The 26,157-nt window shown below is 37.2% G+C and overlaps 2 protein-coding genes across 6 annotated transcripts; one reads left to right on the top strand and one right to left on the bottom strand.

Annotated features, from left to right (window-relative positions):
* The first annotated feature begins 2,407 nt into the window (after positions 1–2,407).
* LECT2 (leukocyte cell derived chemotaxin 2) lies at positions 2,408–8,959 on the top strand. The gene is made up of 4 exons (XM_019740393.3): positions 2,408–2,669; positions 4,153–4,249; positions 5,626–5,771; positions 8,492–8,959. Exons 1-4 carry the CDS (start codon positions 2,624–2,626, stop codon positions 8,656–8,658), a joined length of 456 nt encoding a protein of 151 aa, XP_019595952.2. The 5' UTR covers positions 2,408–2,623; the 3' UTR covers positions 8,659–8,959.
* On the bottom strand, positions 8,872–25,931 carry FBXL21P (F-box and leucine rich repeat protein 21, pseudogene). Of its 5 annotated transcripts, none has more exons than XM_074313541.2 (8): positions 25,773–25,931; positions 25,091–25,371; positions 23,527–23,685; positions 22,082–22,177; positions 19,533–19,887; positions 18,944–19,066; positions 15,128–15,299; positions 8,872–14,529 (listed from the first exon to the last, which is right to left on the bottom strand). In XM_074313541.2, the coding sequence occupies exons 4-8, from the start codon at positions 22,162–22,164 to the stop codon at positions 13,886–13,888; spliced, it is 1,377 nt and encodes a 458-aa protein (XP_074169642.1). In that variant the 5' UTR covers positions 22,165–22,177; positions 23,527–23,685; positions 25,091–25,371; positions 25,773–25,931; the 3' UTR covers positions 8,872–13,885. The 5 variants fall into 5 exon arrangements, with proteins under 5 accessions (XP_074169642.1, XP_019595950.1, XP_019595951.1 ...); XM_019740391.3 differs by having other exon boundaries at positions 25,314–25,371; XM_019740392.3 differs by lacking the exon at positions 22,082–22,177 and having other exon boundaries at positions 25,314–25,371; positions 25,773–25,930.
* Between the last annotated feature and the right edge of the window lie 226 nt (positions 25,932–26,157).

The raw sequence follows: 26,157 nt of genomic DNA, 5'->3' as shown, positions 1-26,157 counted from the left end.
GCAGAGTAGAAGCTTTCTCATCATCCTAGTACCGAGCCTAATTTTTCTTTATCCTACGTGTCTTACACAGAAGACATACACTTAAACTCCCAGCATATAAGTGGTGGTAGCAGTTGTTCAACTAATCTTGAACCTGTTTGTAGACTCGATAAAAGCTGAGTCTAGTTAGCTACACAAATTCAGTGACCCCAAACAATATACTATATTTATCCCATACAATTATGTATTATTGCTGTGTACATGGGCAGGGTTCCCACAAACTTTTCTTCTTCTAGCTAATTCATTCAAATTTTATTACATCTCTAAAACTTTTGTGCCATACATTTTGTATTTTTAACCTGGGGGAGAATAGGACTCTGCTGGGAGATCATCTTCAAATTTATAACTTTGCCATCTCTATCAAATAGTTTCTCTCTATTCGTTTCTGTTTATGACTTAACAGTAATCAACACTGCTATGGTTTGAATGTTCGTGTCCCGCCCCAAATCCTATGTTGAAATCCCAATGCCAATGTGATGGTATCAGGAGGTGGGGCCTTTGGGAGATGCTTAGGTCATGAGGGTGGAGCCCTCATGAATGGAATTAGCGCCCTTATAAGAGACCCGTGGAGCACTATCGTCTCCTTCTGCCATGTGTGGACATAGTGAGAAGTCAGCAGTCTGCAACCTGGCAGAGGGCCCTCACCAGAACCCGACCATGCTGGCACTCTGACCTTGGACTTCCAGCCCCTGGAACTGTAAGAAATAAATTTCTTTTGTTTATAAGCAACCCAGTCAATGGCATTTTGTTATAGCAGCCTACATGGACCAGGACAATCACAACATATTAACAGATCAGAAACAATTTGTTTAGGAACTCATGGAACATGGCCAGCCTTCTCACTTTGATATTTCAGCACGAGCTCATTACCTACCTTGTCAGAAACAGAAGGCCGAGTTACAAACAAGCAGAGATAAGACAGGAAGAAACAACTGAGCTTTGCAATTGGATGAGCTCTACTACACTATTTTAATTCAAGCTTTTCTAAAAAGAGATGAGAATGAAGTGCTGGAAGAGGCAAGTAACTTTTAGTCTTGATATAGGACAAGTAGTGTTTATCACCAGTGTCATCAAACCTGAATTATAGCCGATTTGAATTTCTCTTCCTCCTCCTTTCACCTCTGGTGAAAGTGCTAAGAAAAACAAAACGGTCAAGGCATGAGGCACGGGGGAGAAATGAGAAGTGGACTTAGAATGTGGACAGTCGACTCTATCTTGCAAAAGTTAAATGCCCTTCAGTAACTGGAGCCTAACAAGTAATTGTACTTCCGCATATATTTCTTTATGAGGAAGTACAGCTCAGAGAGGATAAAGAGCTCATTCAGAGATGTCTATTAACAGATCAGCGTTTCTCATCAAAAGATTTCTAACACGTAGCAATCATCTGAAACATTCCTCACAACCACTGATTATACATGAAAAATGACAACCGTGCCTTCTGGCCCTGGGCTGCCACTTCAAATGGGACATAAGCCAACCTCGTTCAGAACAAATGTTCAGTTAGTCGGCTTCTATTTGCTGTAGTTCTCTTAATATTTCCTCAAACACAGTGAAGTTTGTTGTGTTCAGTCATTCTGAAGGCTGGGGATTTTCTATGTAAATGAAGGGGTGTGCCAGGTTGGCTTTGGCTGGGGAGGCGTGGCTAAGGTGACTGCTCCAGGGGTGTCATTCTCCTCCTGGGGCCAGCAGGTTAGTGTGAGAATGTTCTCCTCACAAAGATGGCAGAACACAAGAAGGTGAATAGAAAGACCAAGGCCGCATAGGGCTCAGACTGCTGATGTACCGTCTGTCACTTCTGTCTCGTTTTATTGGTCAAAGCGCATCACATAGCTGAACCACAAATCAAAGGTTAGGAAAGCCCCTCACAGCCCCTATGAGATACGGCCAGGGTGTGGATGCGGGGAGGGTGAAGAACTGGGGCCACAACTTCAGTCTCCCACAGCAACTGACAAATTACTGGAACAGAGGTGTATCCACAGAAAATTCCAGGGCCTCATCTGCTATTAAGCATAAAAAGGAGATGCTAATATACGAGTATGTTTGACATATACAGAAAAGTACAGAGAATAATATGACAAATACCCATGGATCTACCTCCAATAATTAAATATTTTTATATATTTACTTCAGATATTTTCCTTTTTTATCAAGTATTTTAGAGTTTAAGCCCTCTGTATAGCCTTCCACAATTCTATTTTCCTCCCTCCTCAAAAGTAACTATTATCCGAAAGGTAGTCTGTGCATGTTTTTGTAATTTTACTATATACACAGTTATTTATGAAGCCACAGGCCTGAGGACACTCTTCACCTAGCCTTATCACTGTTAATATTTACTCAGCATTGCCAATAAAATCAGCGGCTTCTTCAGTTCAAAAAGCCTTTATATAGGTCCTACATGTGAACCAAATAGCTACCCGTGGAGTATTAGAATTTGACTTGCTCATTCTTATATTTTTGTCTTATACTAAAGAAAGGACAGATGCAGAATTCTAAGACTAAATAGCTAGAAAATATTTATTCAAACTTGAGTGTGGAGCAATCCTACTTATCAGAGGAAGGAACGTCATAGGGAAACAAAAGCCAAATGTTTTCCACAGGAGTCTTCCTTTTGGCTGTTTTGATTTCGACTGGTAAGTCAAAAATACAATTTTAGAATCTTGGCTAATTTTTAAAAACTCATTTCAAGGACAGATTTAAAAGTCATCAGTAGCACAATCATAGCACAAAAGTGTGCCTTTGGTTACTAAAAATGGAACAGGAAGGATACAAGGGGGGAATCGTCAATGATTTCCACTTGGATGTTCTGGTTCTTTAACGAAAGTGGAATGGGAGGACTTTAAGAAAAAGTCTTCCAATCTTGGTCGAGGACTTAACTGGAACATAATTAGAAAATAAAAAAGTTTGTGTAAGAATCCGATTTAGAAAATTCCTGATAACAGAGACTGGTGTGGATTAGAACAAGGGGAACACTCCCTTAACAGTCACGGTGGAAGAGAAAAATTGAATAAATTAACAAGTTGTCTAGTATATACCCCAATTCCCAAGGATAAATATTACTTGTAAAAGTGAGGATAGTAGTATATCTTGATCAACATGTTGATCTTGAAACTTGGCGCCAAGGTATCAGACTTTCGAAACTCATCTTGTAGAAGTATATTAAAGAATATGCTTAGTGGCCATATGCTGTGGCTTCTCTTCATAGCACATACAGTAATGAATAGTAAAATACTGTTAAGTGAAATCAACGATCTAATGGGCAGGTTCTTGGGTTTTGCTTCTGTTTGTTTGTTTGAAGTGAAAGGATGATTTTACTAACGGTCTCTGTGAATGTTGACATTGGAAATCTGGGAAATTGCATTCAATTGAACATTTATCAAGTGCTTACTCTATTAAAGAGAAGTTGCACTTGAAACAAAGTTTGCAGAAAATACACACAGAGAGCCTGCCCCTCCTCCATGTTTTACTGCTTCATAATTTTTTATGTAATTGTTTCTCCTCCCTTCCTCACCTTCTCTTCTCACTCCACTCTACGCTAAATTGGTTTGACATGGTCTTATTTCTAAGAATCTCCCTCTTCCATGTTTGCTAATATGAAAGAGATTTATTTAGCGTTAAATAAACTTTGCTAGCTTAGAGTTTGTTTCTTCTTTAATGCAAACATTTCCTTGGATTTGATTATTAGGACTAACAATAAGGAAACATTTCAAAGTTATTTCAAATTTCTGGAGGTATTTCTTTGAGCCATGCTGTTTATTTTTCTTACCCTAAACATAGTGGTCCTCATGCCAAGCAATGAACAAAGAAAATTTGAAAAGTGCAATTTACACCATTTATTAGTGGATAATATGAAACTATAATGATGGAAGTTAATCGTAATATCCAGACACATTTACAAAGACTCTGTCTGTCATGAAACAGACTTCTGTGGCCAGGGAAAAATTTTACATCTGAATCAAGAGTTAAAGGAAGACCTTCCCATGAACTACAGAAAGTTGGGGGGGAAAAACTATAGTTAAAACAGGATTTTCAGAATCCACTGGGAGACTTATAAGGCAAGTGGAGACTGGAAATACGTGAGGTCTGCAAATCTCATCTCATGTTTCTCCTTTTTAGCACTGGCTGGCCCATGGGCTAATATATGTGCTGGCAAGTCTTCCAATGAGATCAGGACGTGTGACAGCCATGGCTGTGGCCAGTATACTGCTCAAAGGTATGAGGTTTCACAAATAACCATAAATTATTTGGGCTCTTAACTTCTTTTAGTGTCCTTGCCCTACGTTCCCTCAAGTGCTCATGGTCATATCCCTCGGAAAGCAGGAAAACTCAGAGATGAAACCAGTTACATTACTGTCTTTGGAGCGATTTCCAAGAACTCGGCTTCAAGTGTGGGCTATGAATCGGGAACAAAGCATGGACTAAGTTTTCACGTATTGTTTTCACATACTGACTTATCTCACTGCTTTTTTCCAAGGTGAAAATTACATATTACTATCCCATTTTATAGATGAGGAAATTGAACTGAGGTACCAATGGGTTAAGGGACCTACCAAACACAACTGGAGGTGGCAAAGGCTGGACTAGGATTCAGGCTCTTGGATTCTTTTCCCATGAAACCAACCACAATTTACGGACCCAGGCTCTGGGAGCTGGCCACCAGAGACTGGCTCTGTGCAGGCCATTTCTTCCACACAACGAGGGACACACTTGTGAATTTTCAGTAATGCACAGACCACCTTGGGAATACCACTCTCTGATGAAATAGCCATGTGTCCAACTGCATTATTGATCTCCACCCTAATTTTGTGGAACTCTCACTTATACATACACTACTTACCACACAACCTCAAATACCTGGAAATATACCTAAGAGATGCAAAATATGGGAAAATGGCCTCTGAATTGCCAAAATTAAGACTCAGTTAGTACACACCCTGAAGTTTATGCACTTGACTTCGTTTAGAACCTGCTCAATGTTGCTTTACACATAATTCCAACAATCCTGGTGAATCTCATTTTCCAGGTAGTAGCCTATTAGAAAGGACAAGAGGCTAGTAAGAGCAGGCATAGTGACAACAGTGAGGATTGCTACAGACAGCCTCAAGAGACCTCACAATCTGGGATCATTTTGTGTTTACGCTCCATATACTTTAATAAACCCAGGAGGTGTCACTCACTGTATTGAAACAGCATATACAGTAAGTGATGTTTATGATAACTTCTGGATCACTGAGTAAAAAATAAGGGTAACACGATTCTTTTATGATAGGCTCCCATAGAAAGACAATTCTTTTCTAAGTGGCCTTTGAAGGGGTCAGGATTCAGGTATCTATAAAACTTACCTATATGGATTGCCTCATTTCCCCCCAGTGCCATATAATAATAGCTAATATTTTGTAAAGGCTTCCCAAGTACCAAATACTACCTTCAATGCTTCAATCTTTACCTTCAGGGAAGGAGGTTAAAATTGGGTAGAACAGAGTGAGGAAACCTGGGACATGTCCACATGTTCTAGCAGAACTCAAAAATTCCTGGGAATAAGGCTCCCGGGCCAGTTCCTCAGTCTGTTCATTCTTATCTACATCCCAGGAATCACAGGCCTCATCAGGGCGTGGATGTCTTGTGTCCTGATGGATCTACTGTGTACGCACCATTCACCGGAATGATCACGGGCCAGGAGAAACCTTATAAGAACAAAAATGCCATCAATAATGGTGTACGGATATCTGGAAGAGGTAAGAGGTGGTGTATATGCCTGGGAAACATATGGAGATGTTTGGTGTTTGTTTATCGAATGCATATTCCACACTTCCTCCAAAATGGTAAAAACCTAGAATGCAAAGGACACATGGTACCAAACTACAACAGCTAAAGCATTCTGAGCGATGTTCCACCACTTTCCCTAAAATCGTCTTCATTATGCACAGGTTCCACCTGACTCTGCAGCTGACCGAGAGCTTGCTTTCTGTGGCCCATGTGGTTTTGCTTAACAATCTACAAACAAAATCACTTTCAGCAAAACTAACCATCATGAATAGATACTTTCATTTACCCAAATCCCACACTTCAAAAATGTTGGCATTTCTGCAAGAGCTGACTGTGAAATATTTACAAAGGCCTCTATATTCTTGGTAAAGCTGTGTCTCCTAGCGCTCCCGGTCTGGTTGTTCGGTTGTGTTGATTCTACTGAGGTATAAGGGACACACAGAAAAGTGCACAAAGCATAAATATACAGCTCCGTGAGTTTTCACAAAGTGAAAACATCTGTGTAACCATCAGCCGGATCAAGAAAAAGAACATCAGCAATATCCCAGGGACGTTTGGTGCTACCTTTTGTCATTAGTCCCAGCAAAGGTCATCAGTTTTCTGTCATATATTAGTTTTGCCTGTTTTTGAAAATGATATAAATAAACAGCATACAGTCTTTTTATGAGGTTTCTTTCACTCCACATGTTTGTGAGATTCATCCATATTTTTGCATGTAGTTTTAATTCGGGCATTCTTATCCCAATTTAGTATTTTCCTTTATTAATACATTTTTCTTACCTGTTTAAGACACATTTGTCACCCTGAAATCATAAAAATATTCTTCCCATTTTCATCTATAAGTTTTATTGCTTATCTTTCATATTTAGGTTTATAATCCATCTGGAATTGAGTAAGGAATGAGATAGGGGTCAAGATTTTTTCACCATATTGGTATCTAATTGACTCAGTACCATTAACTTAACAAGAACAGGTTTTCCCTACTGCACTTCGGTATCTTTTGTCATAAATCAGCGTCTGAATATATGAGGTTTTGTTTCTGGTCTTTCTATTTATTGTGTTTCATCAGTCATTTGTCAATACGTCGCAAATACCACACTGACTTAATAGCTTTAAAATACATCTTGATATCTGATTGTATAAATCTTCTAACTTTGTTCTTCTTTCAGATGCCTTGGCAATTCTTGATCATTTGCATTTCCAAATTATAGAATCAGTTTTCAGATTCCACTGAAAAAAATCCTCCTGGGACTTTGACAGGATTTGCATTAATTATATTGACCAAATTGAGAAGAACTGATATCTTAAAAATAATGAGTCCTTCAATCAATGAACATGTTATATCCTTCATGTATTTAGATCTTCTTACATTGTTATATTAGCAGTTGTATTCGTTTTCAGTGTAGAGATCTTGCACACGTTCTGTTTAATATATGTACATAAGACACATTTTATTGATTTTGTTTAGATAGTCTATATCAGGACTATCCAACAGGAATATAATAAAAGCCACATAAGTAATTTTCAATTTTCTAGTAGTCACAGAAAGTAAAAAGAAACAGGTGAAATTAATTTTAATAATGTATTTTATTTAACCCAGTATCTCCAGAATATTTTCATTTCAAAATACAATTAATATAAAATTAGCATTTTACCTTTTTTTGTACTATCTTCAAAATCTAGTGTGTATTGTATACTTAAAGCACATCTAATTCTGATTAGCTACATTTTAAATGCTAACTAGCCACATGTGGCTACCATGTTGGACAGCACAATTCTATAGCCTTACTTATGTTTTCTGTTCACTTGACCTATTTTCACAGACATGTGTTCAAGTATTCTACTACTAGTGGGTTTCTAACTATATCTCCTTCTATCTCCTGTAGTCTCTGCTTTATATACATAGTTTCCGTTATATAGCACATAGATAGTTGCAACAATTGCATCGTCATTGGGTTTGCATGATAAATTGTCCTCTTTGGTCTTGTTTCAGTGGTTTTTGGCTTGAATTCCACTCTCTGGTAACAGAATCATAACGCTGTTTTCCTTTAGGCTTCCATTTTCTTGGCAAATATTTGTCCAGCCCTTAATTTTTAGCATTTTTCAATTATCATGTTTTATTGTATACAACATAGAATTGGGTTTTCCTTTTCGAGCCAATAAGAAAATCGATTTAATAGGAAGGTTAACATTTATAGATATAACATATATTTGGTCCCAACACTGTCATATTATTTTATGTTATAATCACGGTATTGTATTAACTATTTCTCCATTTGGTGGGTCTTCTTTATTTAAAAAATATCTTTCTCTTGGTATTTAGGAAGATTTGTATTCTTATGCCAGTTGTTTCCATTTTTCCTTGTCTTTAAAGTCTAATAGCTTATTAGAATATGCCTTAGAGTTGATATTGTTCTGGGTCAATTTTCTCAGCCACCTAGTATTTTCCTGCTATTCTTCAAAGCCTTTATGAAATTTTCATTTGAATCTATTCTTCCTTGGGCATCTTGCAATTTTTGTGTTTTTTCTGATATGATTTTGTCACTTTCTTCTACTCCCTCATTAAGTTCAATCAACCCTCCAGTTTTTTTTTGCCTTCCCCCCCCCATTTCTGTTCTTATTTTTTTGAATTTCTGATTCAAGACTATTAAAACCCAGATAATGAATAATTTTACTTCTTTTCTTTTAGGTTTCTGTATTAAAATGTTCTACATTAAGCCAATTAAATATAAAGGTTCTATCAAGAAGGGAGAAAAACTGGGAACTCTACTGCCTTTGCAGAAGGTTTATCCTGGCATACAATCCCACATACACATTGAAAACTGTGACTTGAGTGATCCCACTGTGTACCTGTAAGTGGAAGACAAATGACCAGATCTTCTAGATAGAAGGCCGTCTTCTTAAAGCCTGAATGCATATCCTGCTTTTCAAATTTGTGTTCAAATAGAAGCATGATGAATGCAAGAAAGAAAACAGTATTTTGATTTCAGCTTACTGCCACTTGGATGTTTTTGCGTGTCAACTAACTTCTCAGGGCTTTCTGACCTTTCTATAACCTATGAGATCTGGGGTGGTGTCTTTGGTTTTTGTTTGTTTTGTTTTAAAGATTTCTTAGTCCTAAATACATAGGATAAATAAACATACAAATTCAAGCTGATCCAGACTGTACTTTTAACGCTTCTAAAACTAGATTTGTGCTTGGGGAAAAAACCAAAAAGCCTCAACTGTTTGTATGGTACAAGAATAGTGTTGTACAGGGTAGACATACATACACACTTTATAAATATTAACTGAATAAACCGAAGGATTCTTTTGAGTTAAGGTTGTAGAGAATTTCAGCAACATCCTCAGGTTTATCAAATTGGTTGGACTGTGAGCTGCTTGCATGGATAAGACAGAATTTGCTGGTCTTTATATCCACACATTCCCACACTATACAAGTGGTAGATTTAGGTAATGAATGATGGCAGTCTAAGAAAATATGTAATATTCCAGATTCCAGTACGACTGTATTACAAGGAGTATTAGAAAGAGAAAGAGGTCTATCCTAACCTGAAGTACCTCATGGAACCAAGCCAGCCTGCCTCACCTCGCCATATGCATATCAGGGCTACTTATGTCTACACATCACTGTATATCTGTATTATTTTTTCCTGGTTATGTTGACAAAGGTATTAAGGGGAAATAAGACCACACACATGTTCAAAGGACCAGAAATAATTATGGCTGCCTAGATTTTAGTCAGTAAGAAATGAGTAAGTTGAAGTCATCATTCTGGAAACTCCCTTCATGAATTTTTTGCTTAAATCCTTTTAGAATGTAGAAAACTCCAGCAGAATGACTCCATTCTTAGTGTAGCTATATTAGAGGAAAATGTCATTAAACTTGACTACTGGTGAGAAGTGGCTGTTGTTGTATACTAGGACATATGTGTAAGAAGGTTCAGCACATCAATATTTGTCACAGCAAAACCTGGAACAAGTCAAATGCCCATCAACAGTGAGATGGACAACTAAATTGTGGATAATTATAGAATATTATATAGCAGTCATAATAAATGAACCTCAGTGAACATAACAAAATGGATGAATCATAGCAATACAATTTTGAGCCAAAAAAATAGTCTAAAAGACGAAACATAGCATGACACTCTTTTTATAAAATCAAAAAAATTAAAACCAAAACACAATTTTTAGGAACATATAAGTATGTGATAAAAACATATAAAAGGAAATCAAGCAAATAATGAACACGGGTTACCTAAGGACTGGATAGGGGAGGACCACACAGACAAATTTAAGTTACTCTTAATTCTATTATTTTACAGTTGGGAATGATTTCATGAGTATTTATTATTACGACTATGTTATAGAAGTAACAAGACTAGCAGGTGAGTGCAGGAAAAAGGAAGAGTTAATGACGGTTCTCAGATAGTTTAGAGTCTGTATAACACAGTAATTTCTCATACCCAGTTACAGACTATCCTCTACTGTTTCATAAAGTCTTATACAAGGCTAGTGAATTAAGAATTTAATTTTTGGTTAAAAAAGAAGAAACAATAACAAGCACTGTCTGGTTTGATCGTCTACCTTATTCATCCCCTAGTGCCAAATAACTAGGTTGTTTCCCGAAATTACATTTGTTTTCAAAGGACAAAGGCTGTGCTCCCACTGAGAACACAGAAAAAGGAAACAGCACACAGACTTTAAAGGCAATGTTTAAAGAGCTCTAAAATGCTTGAACAATGAACGCTATGCTTAGCCTTCTAAATAATCAATCTTCTGAAGTGATTGTTTTAAAAACCAGACTCATTACCTGGGATGGAGAGCTTCCCCAAGGTAGAGCAAGAACGTTGCCTTCTGCCTAGCATTCCACAAGCACTCTCACATCTGTTGAATGGAAATGCAAACTTTAGACTAAAGGACTTCTTAGGAAGGAATAGAATACAGCGCCCTCTGGTGCATTATATCAGAGGTGATTTTGTTTGTTTTTTGTTTTGTTTTTTCCTTTTCTTTTAGGTTTGTGTGCCAAAATGTTCCCCTTAGATTAAAATATTGTAAAAATTCAAATGACAGAGAAGTAATAGTACTGAGTAACTTATTTTTCTTTAAAGTGATTATAAAATATACTTATAATTTTTGGTGCCAAGTGTTAGGTTCACTGACTGTAAATAATGTGAACAAAAACAACTTTTATTTAGAAAATGTTTTGAGTTTCTTGCAGGGAACTAATTTAGTGGAAGTACTAATTTAATGGAAGGGGCCAGGCCTAAAGAGGGAAGAATTCTTACATTCTTGTGACAACATTTATCACATTTAGTGGCATATTGACAGCAATACATGTATCTTTATAATCTGCCCATCTCCCTAATATTTAGTACAATACAAATGAAGCCAAGAAGGGTATAAGGAAGGAAAACAAAATTTTGTTTGAGGATCCTGTTTTTGTGTTTTTTTCAGTACACCTACAATAGAACTTTTTCTCCTATTCTGTCCATTTATATTTTGCCCACAAAATTACCCTAACTTTCCCAGAACCCTTTAACACATGCAAAGAAACATTTCTAATATGAACAAGTTTGTTTACTAAAATATTTTTAAAAGGCTAAAGGTCAAAATTCATCTGATATCAAACTCTTTCATTTACCTAGAATCCTCTAATCTTAGGTAAACAGTACTTTTCATGGACTTCCAAAGTGAATGGGGACATTTTCATTAGCTGAAGCATCATAAATATCCTATTTCCTCATCTTGTTGGCCGTATTAAAAACGTTCTTCAGTTTATCAACCCAGTAAGTTAGACCGACCAGTTTTACTCTAAGTTTTGCTGAGAGTCATTATAGTTCTCAGTGCGCTAGGTTTGACTCCGGGGCCACTAAAGACCACTATTTAGAGCAGCAAATTCTTATTCGAGGTAAAAGAGGCCACTGGTATTCACTGTCTCTCTAGGTTGGTGGGCTATGGGGATAAACTCCTCCTTGACCTCCCTTCTCTAGCTCCTCCCTGTCTTGCTTCATTATTCTCTAACGCAAACACCACTGGCATTCTATCATCTTACCATTCAAGTATATGCGCAGGGGGCGCCAAAAAAAAAAAAAAAAAAGGATACGCAGGACTTGTATTCATCTTTTGTTATTGGTATATATTATTACAATTTTAATAGTTTTTTCCTTTCTTAAAGCATGTATACATTTTTTTGGCACCCTTTGTACTTTAATACCAGGTGAGACTGGAGATTTATCTCTTCAGTATTTCCAGCATTACTCTGATCTCCAACCAGCCTGACCTTCCATCAGTTATGCCATTTCCTTGATGTTTGTTTGTTCTGTTATTCTCATCAGACTTTAAGTTCCCTACTATATACTGCTTCTGCACTCTGCTGAAATCTTAAGGTATACATGATGTAATCTGCAATAGTAATAACTGTCTTAAGAAATTGGTTTTATTTTTTAACCAATAATATCAGTTCCACTAGAATTTATTTAATGTGTACTAATGTACTACACACTGTTTTAAGAGTTTTGAACTCAAAGGTGAATGAGATGAAATGCCTGCTTATACGGAGCTCACAGTGACAAAGAATGCGGCACAGTGGTGTGAATGTATGTACAAGTACAGTCTCTAAATAAAGGGCTATAACGTGCTATTTTTTTAAAATCACCACTTAAAAATCATAATGTATTCTAATTTCCTAATAGGTGAGAATATTTTTAAAAATTTTCTAATTAAAAATATTCAAAACTGGAAAATAGTAAACATATTTTGAATGTTTTTTAGTTTCATTGATTTCTTAGAAAGAAATTTAAGATACTGGGGTGGGGGGTAAGATTTAGGGCAACAAGTTTGAAAAAGAAAGTAGTTAAGTAAAATTGAATGAGTGCCTACGATAGTGCTAAATGGTATGTTAGATGCTGAGAATACAACAGCGAGTAAAACCCAACAGTGATCTGACACTGATGGAGCTTACAGTACAATGAAGTAAGCAGACAATCATACAAGTAAGTGGCAAATGACAGTAATGACAAGCACCACAAAGGGAAGTCCCAGGTGCTGCACGTCACAGAGGCTTCCCTGAGACAGCCAAAGGAAAGATCCAAGGGAGCAAAGACAGTAATCGAAGTAGAAAGAATAATATGTACAGATGCCTTCTGACTAGGGGATGCAGGGCAGTCTTAAGGAGCTGAGAGAATGGAAGCAGAAGGGCAAGAGGCAGCTTGGTGGGAAGGAAATGAGCGCAAAGTAGGGAGAAGACAGACCTTGTGAGATTTTGCAGGTCATTTTAAAGATATGTCTTCATCCTAAAGTCAATACATAGCCATTAAGGAGGTTTAGCTGTGTTCCTGATTGAAGTATAAGATCCCTTTTGCATAAGATATGGCACTGTTTCCGATACATAGTAGTAGGTCAGTACATACTGATTCCCTCCCAAACACACTTAGCAAAATTTACTTTTTTAAATCTCAGTAGTGTATTTGATCAATTAACAATCACAGTATCTTCATAAAATGAATTAGCATTATTTAATTTTAATTGAATGCCAATTCTCTCCTAAGTTAATAAAATAGAGTTCCAAGTGTATTGGAAAGTTGTTTATTAAATCATAATATGATCTTATATAGTGCTAAACGTGAAGTACAATTAAGTCAGCCTCTGCATCTATGTTTTTTATTTTATTTTATTTTTTTTGCATCTATGTTTTGATTTTACTCTTAGTTTTTAATACTAAATATTCTGAAAAATATATTAATACCAAGATGAAACAGAAACAACTAAAACAATATAAAATTGTACATGGCATAATTTCAGGAGTTTAAAGCTCAATATTATAAATGTATTTAGCAAGGCAAAGTATGCCTTCAAGGAAGGCTAAGAAACTTACCTAGAAACCATCTGTAGTTTTTAGCATAGCAACAAAGTCTCTGTGCTCTATTTACGAAAATTTCTGGCTTTTCAAATTTCTCATATTTTTTCAAACAATAACACAGTTTACCTAAAATAGTAACACATCTTAAAACCTACATTTGCATAGACTGAAAGAAGCCAATCTTACTGATAAAAAAAAGTTAAGAATCGTTGGTAGTCAATTACCAGATAGGCATGACATCAGGGAACCATATTCTTCCCAGGTATTTGGAGACTTCAGTGTGAATTTCATCTAGGCTACAATCATCATCGGGGATCAAAACTTCCTCCATGATAGACAGCTGAGTTAGCCTTCTCCCACATAGTCTTACAAACTCAATGAATGCACTACAGCTAACTTCACATTCACTGAGGCCCAAGGCTGTTAAGTTTTTACAGTGTTTAGCAATACAAATAAGTTCATCATCAAGAGTCTGAAGGCCATTGGCACATACCACTAACTCTATAAGTCGTGGACAGTTAAGACCTATCCGTCCTAGAATGGCTTTGCTTACTGAACGACCAAAATAAAGATGAGTAACAGGGGTGTCTTCTTTGAAGAATGTCTCAAATTCCTCTTCATATAAAAAGAAGTACATGACAACATCAACTCCTGGGGAGTGTTTAATAAGTGCATCCCAACTTTGTTTTTTAATAGAATGAAATTCAATTTGTCCAGGATTTTCACTGACAACATCAATCCGAAGATGTTCTAGGTTAACATGAGTCTCACTTGAAAGTGCCAGGAGAAGTTCGTCACTAAGCATGTAGTAATTCAATGCCAGTTCTCTAAGGCCCTGACAGTGATCTGCTACGCAAAGGATTCCTGTGGGAAATGGGAAAAAATGCTTAAGAACAAAGAATCACATGAATATAACATTTTGTAAATTTAAATTTGGTATTAGTTATTTATTAATTGCTAAAATAGACATCTGATTTCTCAGGAGATGGATACCAATATATACATAATTATATACATGGTAAATATATGTGTGTGTGTGTGTGTGTGTGTGTGTATACATATATATGTATAGATATATACATATATAAAATACTCTTAAGAGAAGCAATTTAAACTATATCTAACTTGCGGATTAAGACTTCTTTTGGGGGGGCAGCTGGTTAGTTCAGTTGGTTAGAGCGCGGTGCTCTTAACAACAAGGTTGCCGGTTCAATCCCCACATGGGCCACTGTGAGCTGCGCCCTCCACAACTAGATTGAAACAACTACTTGACTTGGAATGATGGGTCCTGGAAAAATACACTTAAATAAATGTTAAAAACAAAACAAAATAAAACTTCTTTTGAAAAAAGATTACTTTAATGAATTATGTTTCATAAGCATGTAGTTTTCAATAAGAAACTGCATTATTACTATTACTACAATAAAAAATATCACACAGCTTTAAAAAATATATAACCCACCATCAGATGAAACATGAGGACAGCTACTCATTTTCAGGAGTTTTAAAGTATCACTATTATTGGCCACGAGAATCTTCAGTGAAGGATCATCCACTGGTGTGTCTTCAATTTTGATTGACGATAATGATTTTGAGTTGACAAAAACAACTGTAAGTGCTGACACAAAATGAGACTTGCACGGAAATAAGAAAAAATTACGAAGAAGTTATTTAAAGATCTACAATTTCAATCAAATAATTCATTAAAACTATTATATCAACATATGCTTACAATAATATAGTAAAAACAATCAACATATTACTATTTTCCATAGTACCATTAGCCAGTAGTAGAAATTTTTATAAGACAATATAGTTTTTTTATGCTTTTATACTTCATAAGTAGAATGGTAACAAAGGAAAAAGTTTCAAAGGTTTCATAAACGTGTCTGCCAATTATTTTCAATCTTAAAAGGATTTAGTTTTCAATACTGAAAGGATATAATTGTATTTATTTCCTAGAATAAGAGTTGGCAAGTTATGGTCAGCCAGCCAAATCCAGTCCATGGTCTGTTATTGTATGGCTCCTGATTATTAAAAGTGGTTTTTACATTTTTAAATAGTTGAAAAGAATGTTTTAAAGAATATTTTGTGACACATGAAAATTGTATGAAGTTCTTTAAGTGTCCATAATTAAAGTGATGGTATGTAACATAGCCATGCTGCTTCAACAATGTACTTTCGATGTCTGCTTTCATACTACAGTGCTAGAGTTGAGTAGCACGGCAGCAGTAGAATTGCAGCAAAACTGTATGAGCTGCAGAGCCGAAAATATTTACTATCTGTATCTTTTCAACCTTGCCTTTGAAGAAATTAAATGTTTATCTTGTTTATTTACTCCTGTATTTTCAGCACCTAAAATAGTACCTGGCATATAGTGGGTCAATAAATATTTGGTGATGAATAAATGATGCCATATTCCTTAGTGAGCTGCTTTTTGCTAGCAAATTAAACAAAGAAATGTTTTGAAAACTTTCTATGTTTTGAAGATTAACAAACTAAAGCTTATTTATAGTTTGAACTTGAAAGGGGTGGAATTTCAAAAGTTTTCAGATCCAGTACTTTTGGGCACAGAAAGTCTGGAACCAAATCCATGCATGAACATTTTTCCTTTTTCAAAATCAATTTGGAGTTGACCAAACATTCTATTGTCTCTATTAGAATGATCAAATTGGTTATAAATCTTAATTTATTTATAACAAAACTTACTGCTTTATACTAATAGTTAACCGATTGACACAAATTTTTAAATGGTGGATCGCTAGACCTTCATATTAAATTTTTTGGTGCCAAAAATTATGAGAGAGATATAAATACATCACTCTTTTTTCTTAAGAAATATAAAGTTTGTTTTCCCTTTAATCAGCTCGTAATGGACTCTTTTTGTCCTAAAGGACGCGGTTAAGCATTAGGGTACAATATCCCTTGCTTTTTGAAAGTTCACATTATGCCACTTCACTTTTACAAAAGACCAACATTAGTACCTGTTTTCACTAACCAAAAGGAATCTGAAGAGGATTTTCGCTTTTATGAAAAAGGCAAAAAGCAAAAATCACGTTCAGCGTTTGTTTTGCTGTGAAGCGTTCTAGAGGCAGTGCACAATGCAAGCAGGGAGTGTGGCCCCAACAAGCTCTTTCTCTGGGGGAACTACACTCAGCCTCTCAGCATCAAGCTGCCATCATTTTGAGCTGTGTCTGTGAGCGCAGCTTCACCTCAAATTGAGCTTCATCTCAATTTGTTCTGTGTTTCTGTAAGATGTGTCCTAAGACAACTGCTTCTTCACTTTATGCCATTTCTGCTTCCAAAAGGTTTCACAGGAACACTCTGCTTTCGGATATCAGGGGAAACCTGTACATATTTTATTAGTAACAATATATTCGTTTAGCACTGTTTATGCCTAGCAAAATGCTGTACTTTTATCTTATTTTTCCTTAGTTTACAAATGAAAAAACTGAGGCTCAGAGAGATCCACAACTTTGCCAGAAGCCACATAGCTCATTTTACTGCAAAGGCAGCGCTTGAAAGGCAGCCTGCTAATCGCCGGTGCCTCACTCTGTGACTGCATCAGCTAACCGAGTAGCTGGCCCTAGAAGCCAATGTGCAACATTAGAGACAGCCTAGAATCTAAGAATTTCAGGCTAATCTGATTCCATAGTTCATAAACAAGGAAATAACTATTTAGAAGAAGTAAGTTTTCATCTGTTTACTTATATGACTCTAATCCCCAAATGACCCATTTTTTTCTCAGCAATCTCTTGAAAAGATAAACAGGCTAGCAGCAATGCATGCTGTCAGAGAGCCATGACCCAGTTTATGAGAGAAAGATGCTACTAGAGAAGATCCTCTTCTATGGGAAGGTTTCCATTAGCCAGTTTTACTGAGAACCATAATTTAGGGCTTATTATAATATACTGGGGGTGCCCAAAAATATACACATTTTAAGACATGTTATCTATTACTTTTCGAAGTTGAATTGAATTACGGTAGCAATGTGTAGCATGACGTTCGCTCAAAAGATGGCGTTAATCAAATGAATGCTAGCGTCACTCATTGTATTAGAATCATAATACAGATTTTTTCTTTCTTAAAATGTGTATACATTTTTTTTGGCACCCTCGGTATATCAAGCTCTATTCTAATTCTGGGTTTATAATGGTAAATAAACAAAACAGAATCCCTGCCCTCAATGAATTTATGATTTGGTCTCGGGAGAAGAGAGTACACATGTTAAATAAATATGGTAATTTCAAGTACTGATAAATGATATAAAGAAACTAAGATACTGTAATACAGTAGAGAGTAACTGGAGGAGTCAGTGCTGTTTTAGCAAAAGTAGTCAAGGAAGGCCTGAGGAGGTAGCATTCAAGCTGAAGCCTGAGTGAAAAGAAGACAGTTATTAGTTTCTGTGGCAGAGTGCGGTTGCCTCCTAACACCCATTCATCCTTTCTTCTTTGGTCATCTAGTCCCAATATTTAGTTGAGCACGTTGCCACCCAGCTAAAACACTCCGAGCCTCCCAGGAATCTGGCGTGGCCACAGGGCTAAGTCCTGGCCAATGAGACAAAGAGAAGTATTATGGGGTCCCTATGGCTGGTCTCCTTCAAAAGAAGAGGTCATACCCTTCTTCCCCCACTTCTTCCATCCAGCAGTCTAGAATAAGGACGTGATGGTTGGAGCTCAGAAAGTCATCTTGGACATTGAAAATGAAGAAAACACCTTGGAGAGAATGGAGTACCTGGAGGAAGTCTGGGTTCCAAACAACTTTATACCAGCTATGGACTGTCTCATCTAGGGATTTCTTTAATGTAAGAGAAATAAACTTTGGTTATGTTTTTTAGGCCACTGTTATTTTGGAATTTCTACTATATGAACTCAAACATCATCCTAACTAATATAGTTCGTTTAGTTAAATATTATGTTGTTTCACCTCCTATGGAAAGACTATAGAAATTACAGAAAAGACATCCATTACTGGCCCTACACATCCTATATTCAAAATAACTGAGTAAACTGGCACTTGAAAGTTGTATAACATCTCAATTCGACATTAATGACATTTACTGGGAAACAATTCCTAAAATTAAAAAATATATTTAAAAAACGAAACCATGCCTAAGCTATTTCAGCAAAAATTAAGTGCTAGTCAACAGAAAACTGCTCTCAGTAATTCTTTGAACACAAGTAGGATACAGTCTGTTTGTAGGAAAAAATCCTTTCTGCTAGTTTGACATATTTAAGAATTTTCAGCACATCTCACGAAAAAAGCAGAGCATTTTTACCTTTGACATATGCATAAAACTTGGCTTGGCTGTTGAAATCAAACCCAAGGTCTGGATAGAACAATTTACCAGCTGAGAAAGTATATCACAGGCAGCTTCTGCTGATTCAGTACTACTGTCAACCTAGAAAGACAATTTAAAATTTTAATTTCATGAAGGTAACTTATCAGAACATTACTGGCAATACAATTATTTAATAGAATTCAACTACAAAACTGTATTTACCCCTTCAAGCTATAAATTAGTATTTTTTTTCTTTATACAGAATGTCTCTGATAAAAGTGAGAAATAGAAATGATGGCAAATTAACTTTCTAAGCCCTTCATGCTTTCAAATCTTTTACAAAGACCTGAATTTTAATAATAGCACATTCAGATGAAGGAAACTGAAATTTAAGTTATTTAATATAGCTCAAGTTCTACATCTCTATCTATGCAAACAGATACTACAGAAAAAAACTACAGAAAAACAGGAAGTAGTTTGGGATAAAATTTCTGCAAAATTCACTGACTGCTTTAATACAAGGATCTAGATATAAACAAAGTTAAAATATAAGTTATGGTTTCCATTTAATGCTTAATTTTCTTACCTTAAAGCTGACATATTGGAGATGGGCTGCATGCCTTTTAATGATCTGCTGAATGAGATCAGGATGAGTGGACTTAAAATATGAAGTAGCTGGTTGGTTCAGTTCAAATTCAAACTTTCTCCAAAGGTCAGGAATATGAAAAACTTCATTCCATCTCCTACATACGGAAGATGCCCGGGCCCGGTCTATTAAAGGAAGATACTGAAAAATGCGTAATACTACATGGTGAGGCAAACTCCCCCAGTCAAGCAGAACAGTCTGGTTGAGAGAAGAGTAGAACCCAAGTTTCGGCTGTTTCACTGTTGGTGAAGACTGGACAAATTTATTCACAACAGATAAATTGTTCCTCTTCATTCTGTAAACATTAAAAAATGTTAAGTGATCATTTTTTCCATCATATATTTGTGCTCTAATTGTATAGAATAACAACATTAGAAAATGAAAAACAGTTTAAGACAATTTAAAAAGTTATCTTCCATATTTATGCTTTGATAGATATTGCTAGGTGCTAGAGATACAAAATAAGTAAGAGAGAACTTGTTTTCAAAGAGCTGTGGTCAAATGGTGAAATATAGTGATAAATGCCATCTCTGAAATTGGGACAAGTTGCAATAGAAAAATAAGGCAATAGTATGTAATTGAGTTTGTATGTGGGAGCGGGTGGTTGAAGAGGCTTCCAAGAGGAAATGTCCAAGAAAGCTGTGTATGTCCCAGGTTTATTCATGGCCAACTATTGTGTTCTTACTATCTCCTACAAAGAAGGCAGCATCACATTGCAATTGTGCTAGGAACTCCTGGAGGGTCTGGGAGACTGTAATGCATAATTAAAAGCATAGGTCTGAATAAGTCCCAAGTCTGCCATTGACTAACCATGTGCTCTTGTCTGAACAAATTAATTTAAGCTTCAGTTTCCTCAGCTGAAGAGCAGGGAGCACAGCAGTACCATCTCATAAGGTTGTTGTGAGGATTAAAGTATCTTAAGTGCCAGCACATAGTAAGTGCTGAATAAATATTGCAGTTGTTGCTATTTTAAATTGTCCAATGCATTTTTCTGAACAAATTTCATTAAGTTGAATCGCAAATCTAACAAAAAGTCAAATGATCTGTTACAATTTTCAAATGATACCCAAGACACAGGAACTCCAGAAAACTTGGATACGGCAGGCACAAAGTCTGTGTAAGTAACACACCTGACCCTCACCAGCCAATGTAAAATAGCAAAACAGACAGCATTCTTCCCCAACAAAAAGAAATGATGAATCTCCAGGCATTAGTCAGCTTGCGATACAACTAAGTTCCAACAAATTTCAGGTCCAGATATAGCCAAGTATACTGGGTTATCTTGTATATATATTTTACCGAAGAATGCAAAGTATTTCAAGTATACAATTATCTGAGGAGCAAAATAATAGTAACAGTAGTTCTGAATTTTATTTAACTGTGCTTGACTACTTAATTCTCTTTTTACCCTTGAATGCTAGGAGTGTATATGTGGAAGATTCAGTGTCACAACTGAAACATACCTTTAAATCTAATGAAATATTTATTTAATACGTAAATGTCTCTGTCTTGTGAGTCACTCTGTCTGATGTGAAACTTTTCTTAACCACAACCTAGAGTTGGATTCCAGAAGCAGGATTGACCTAGTCACTGAACAAAAGGAAAGATCATCTGTAGGGTTTGGAAAACTGAAATGGAAAGCACAAACAGCTGCAAAGTTCTATCTCAAGCATTGGGCAAAAGAGCTACTACACACATTTTAATCTGACTAAAATTACTTGCATGACTGACAGCCTGTCCAAGCAATACAATGAAATATGAAAGTGCTGATGTCAACAGTTCAAAGCATATGCTCTTTTGAAAGGGTTGATCTATTCTTTAATGCTAATTCCCTAAAATGAAGTGTGATAGCCCAGGGAAGGTAAAGGAATGGACACTGGATTCTAAACTCTGATGTGAAGCACATTTACTGATAGTTTGCTTGTACTTGTTTTATTTGGTAGCCTACAGAATGGATAATTAAAATTTCACTAAGGTATTACCAAAAAAGTTATCCCGAATATAATCCCTCACTAAAAAAAGCAATGAAGCCAAAAATAAAACAAAGACTTCAACCAAATGCCAGGTTAGAAAATTGCCTTGCAATTCTAAACAAAAAAATTGTGCTATATATTAAATCTGACTATGTGTAGCATCGATTGTTAAAATTATTTATTTAGTAAAATCATTAAATTGCCAATTTACTGACAGAATCACCATTAGTAACTAAAGGATATTACGTGCCAATAATTCTATTAAAAATAACATTTAAACATTTACATTTTCTTTTTCCTTGTGTACACTGGTTTTCAGAGCATACAACTCATCTGGAAATCATTACTTTTACATAAAATAATTTCATAGTGATGAGTATCATATCAATAAACTACATTTTAGAATGCAAGACAAATTGATCTTTCTTAGCTTGAAAATGATATAAAAATTCCAGCCTAAACATATATGATTTTAAAAAACTGATCACTTCTTTTTCAAACTACTAACTTTCTTACCTAAAGAAGGCTTCCAAGTTACAGTTCACTCTGAATGAACGAAATGAAGTAACTGCTGCCATGGGGTACTCACCAACATCCATTTGATTTCACTACCTAGCTTGGCAAAATACCACAAAAACACATTCATCAGAATGTATAAGTAAAAATCCAATCATTTTTAAGCTTAGGATATTTACATATCATTGTATATGTTGAAAGTTTTTGTTAGGAAATTACTGATTCCCAGACTTTTTTTCTACCCAGAAGGAAACTTGTCCATAAAAAAAAAAAAAAAAGAAAAAGAAAAACTAGCCTAATTAGTGCAAATACTGCAACACTTGCCAGGAGTTACACCTGAAGCTCTACAAAATGGAAGGTAGATCAGTCAAAGGGCTCTGAAAATTCACATTTAAATGAATATGTATGGAGAGATACTACAAAAAGTTTAAGGTGGTCCATGATGACATTTATTTATTTATAGGCTGCGTAAATCATTCAGTTCCAGTTTTTAGCAGCACATAATACCACCACAGTTATAATAATTAAATAAGCAGACATACCTTTTATTATTTATCATTTCCATATGAACATAATTTGTTTGACTAGTCTGCTGTTAACAGAACCCATGTTTCTGTGGTTTTTAAATTGTTCACTTATACTGGTAGACATAATTGATTCAGTCATACTTAATTTACTCATTCATATTCTCTTTGTGGTCTGGCCAATTTTAGGCACAGTGACTTGTCAGAATTGGGGGCAGTTTATGGACATGAAAGAAAATAATAACTGGTCTACACCAGGATAAAACTCACTGCCTTGGCATCGTGAATCAACATCATAAAGTAAAAAAATAAATAACTGCATTCTACCACTTTTGTAAGCCAAACTAAACTACACAGAGGAGGTGGAGGAAGCAAGTATTAATCAACTACACTCTTCTCTTAAATCTCTACTACCTACCACCTGCCAGCTCTCAACCTCTGAATTTTACTCCTAAAATAGAGAGCTTTGGAGGACAGACAGGAAGAATGTATTAAAGACCAGTATCCACAATTTGATCTTCCTCCACTGCCATCTGTTCTACTATTATCCAAACCACTGTTTTCCACACAATAGCAAGGTTGGCTCTCTCTCCTTTACAGTCTACTGCAGAAGTAGGCAGAAAGGAGCTATCAGGCACACTTTTAGAGGAACACCACAAATAAGAGAAAGATAAGTCAAGTGACTTGTATTCCCCTATCCAGATGACACACAATTTTATTTACTGCAGAAACTTTTCTACCGAGTTACCAATCTAGCTAATTTTGGGTTTACAGGCCATTCTTTATGTTAAAAAATAATGAAGTAATCTGCCAAGGATATATGGCTAAGGAATTACTACCTAAGACCCATGAGAAGACAGTATGCAAGTACCTATCTCAGATCAGTTCACTGGAGTCTTTAGGATCAGATGAATTATTTACCTGGTTGCTGAAGGAACTTGATTGCTATTTCAGAGTCACTATCTGAAATTGTGAGGGCTGACAGACGACAAAACCACAGTACAGGATCCCATCAAGTGATAAGCCATACTTCCAAAAAGGGAGAGCTGAGCAAGCTTGACAGTGATCTTTAGCACAATTCTGGAGTACAAAACAGATTTGTTAGCATTTGGGAAAGAATATAATGATGACTCAAAGTCCACTTAGTGGCTTCACTAACCACCCTAACCCAATTCCCTTTTTTTTGATACGTTTACTAATTTAGTGGATCAAGTGACCATGTGAATTGGATCCTCTAAAAGTAAGAAATCTCCCACAGTATTCTTGAGGGAAAGACAATCAAAGAAAGATTAGATGAAAAACTAAACATCCAAAGCCAAACTGGCGGCGACAATGGAAGCAACTGTCTTCTGCACCATCACCAGGACGTTCCAGAATGGTTAAAAATGAAGTTTCGAGTTTTCAACTGTCACAACACTGGAAATAGTGTGTAAATACTACAAATAACAGAACAAAGATTCAAAACTATCTAAAAACCTACACAAGTTTGTTGGAAATGGCAAGATGAAAACGAACAGGAAGTAATTAGCAAATGTCCTGTATTTAATCTCCTTTCTAAAGTGACACACGGAGAAATCAGATTGTTGCCACCACAGGCTCATGATTTCTATTTGTTATGGGGTTTGAAATCCCAGCTGTCAGTGAAATGACAAGGGACGTGTGGCCTGGCCAGGAAAGCTGAAGATTTGTCCCAAAATACAGCTTCAAAACACACAGCTTTCTAATAAACCTCTTCCCACTAAATATAACCCAAGCAGAGGACGAAACATAATTTTTAGGAATGTTATCAAAAATATTTATGTTCTTTGCAACCCACCTCTAAGTTCCTTCCTAAACCTAAAATCTACTTTTTTTTTTTTTTAAATGGGAAAGTCAAATGATATCACTAAGGTTTCAATAGCACAAAAGAGAAAAAATATCTTTCCTAAAGCAGTGCTTGCCAGCATTTTGGTGTTCTCACATCTTATTGATTTAGCCATTTTACTATACTTTCTCAAGTCTCTCTGTGATACTGATATACTTATTTTTTTAAATCTTTTAATTTTAAAACAGGTATGTTTGCTTTTACATGACTCATGAAAAACTGAAGTTTTCAGAATACTCCTATATGTAGATTCAAAGCATCTCTTGAGATGCAAGGGACAGTTACACAGAACTAGAACTGGGCAAGGCGGTAAAATCCCTGAAGGGCAGCTGTTTCCCTCTCCTCAGACTTTCCCACCTGTCCTCCCTGGCTCTGGAAGAGACTGGGGCTTGAGGACACCGGGCCAGAACCCCTGCACGGAAGCCTTGTGAAATAGGGAGTCCCAGCTTAGTGAAGGGGAGACTAAGGCATCTAACAACTCAAAGGATTCGAGAAAGCATTTTGCAACATTTTTCTCAGAGAAAATGATCATAATTTATTCCACTTAATATTCGGGGGGAAAGTTTCTGGGCACATGTGCCAAAGACAAAACTTTCAAGTGCGTCGATTCTTCCAACTCACGGGCAAGGCTGGCGTCTACTTTTCTCGTGGACGTTCATTTCTTTGCGGCAAATACGAACTCTTACATGCTCCTCCTGTCAACTTGAGCACTTCACGGGGGCGAGCTAAAGCGACTGCACGGCTCCCTAATCATTCAGCATTTCCAGCAACTACACAGACTCCAAACATCACCGGAGGCACATCTGACAGAGGGGCGCGCGCGGACAATCCTTTCAGAGCTTACCCTCCGAAGATGAGGAGGAAGACGTCTGACCTCAGGGATCCGGGGTTCTGTGCTAGCCCTGCAGAAAGACCGCCACGTAAGAAGCCAGAAACGAACTGAGGCTGTGAAAGCCCACAGACCACCCGATCTCGGAGCAAATCAAGATCGGCCTCTGGTGTGTGTGACGGAAGTTGCCGGGTTTGGGGTGGGCGAGAGCGTTACAAGGCGGCTCCGGCCTCCAGCCGGGCTAGGGTCGCTCCTCAGGGGTCCCCCCTCCCCACCTCACGCCTCGGATGGCCCAGAGGAAGGACACCAGGTCACGCCTCCTGGGTCCCAGCGAAAGCGCCTTGACCGCGGGCACCTCCGCGTCCCCCGATCACCAGTCGCCCGAAGCAGGACCCGGGGTCCCGCCCGCGGCTTCCTCCAAGTCAGCTGAAGCTCACTCTTCCGTCCACCACGACCCCCAGAAGGAAATGCTACCTTTAAACGGTATTTCCCTTCGTGCCCCGGCGTTAAGCGGGCTGGGCTGCGGCGGCGGGAGCCGGCCCGCCCAGTCCGCGCTCCAGGTGGCTGTCCCGCAGGTGGCTGTGGGCGGCCGGCTTAGTGGCGAAGACTCGGGAGAGCGGGAGACTGCGAGCGTCTGCCCCGCCCCCGCCCCGCCCCCAGCCGCGCCCCGGCCCCGCCCCAGGCCGCACGCATGCGCGTCGCTCCACTTTTCGCGGGAGGCCGGTGTGTGGCTGCTGACACCTGCTCCGGGGGCCTAGGTGGTTAAGAGGAAGGTTTTCTGCGTATAGGTCTTCGACTAACTCGCTGTGACCACGGGCTCTGTAGAACAGATGGCCAACTTCTCCAAATGGCCGTGAAT

This window comes from Rhinolophus sinicus, chromosome 5, assembly GCF_057876585.1.
Source record: "Rhinolophus sinicus isolate RSI-liver-muscle chromosome 5, RSI-T2T, whole genome shotgun sequence".
Classification (NCBI taxonomy): Eukaryota; Metazoa; Chordata; class Mammalia; order Chiroptera; family Rhinolophidae; genus Rhinolophus; species Rhinolophus sinicus.
The sequence above is the reverse complement of the archived record's forward strand: the minus strand, read 5'-3'. Positions and strand labels throughout refer to the sequence as shown.

Excerpts from the sequence above, each read along its gene's own strand:
- FBXL21P (XM_074313541.2), bottom strand. The coding sequence starts at position 22,164 with ATGGATGTTGGTGAGTACCCCATGGCAGCAGTTACTTCATTTCGTTCA. Across the intron at positions 19,067-19,532 it reads TCCAATATGTCAGCTTTAAG|GTTGACAGTAGTACTGAATC; the intron begins GTAAGAAAATTA and ends TTGTCTTTCTAG. Across the intron at positions 14,530-15,127 it reads TCCTCATGTTTCATCTGATG|GAATCCTTTGCGTAGCAGAT; the intron begins GTGGGTTATATA and ends CATTTCCCACAG.
- LECT2 (XM_019740393.3), top strand. The coding sequence starts at position 2,624 with ATGTTTTCCACAGGAGTCTTCCTTTTGGCTGTTTTGATTTCGACTG. Across the intron at positions 4,250-5,625 it reads GGCCAGTATACTGCTCAAAG|GAATCACAGGCCTCATCAGG; the intron begins GTATGAGGTTTC and ends TCTACATCCCAG. Across the intron at positions 5,772-8,491 it reads TGTACGGATATCTGGAAGAG|GTTTCTGTATTAAAATGTTC; the intron begins GTAAGAGGTGGT and ends CTTTTCTTTTAG.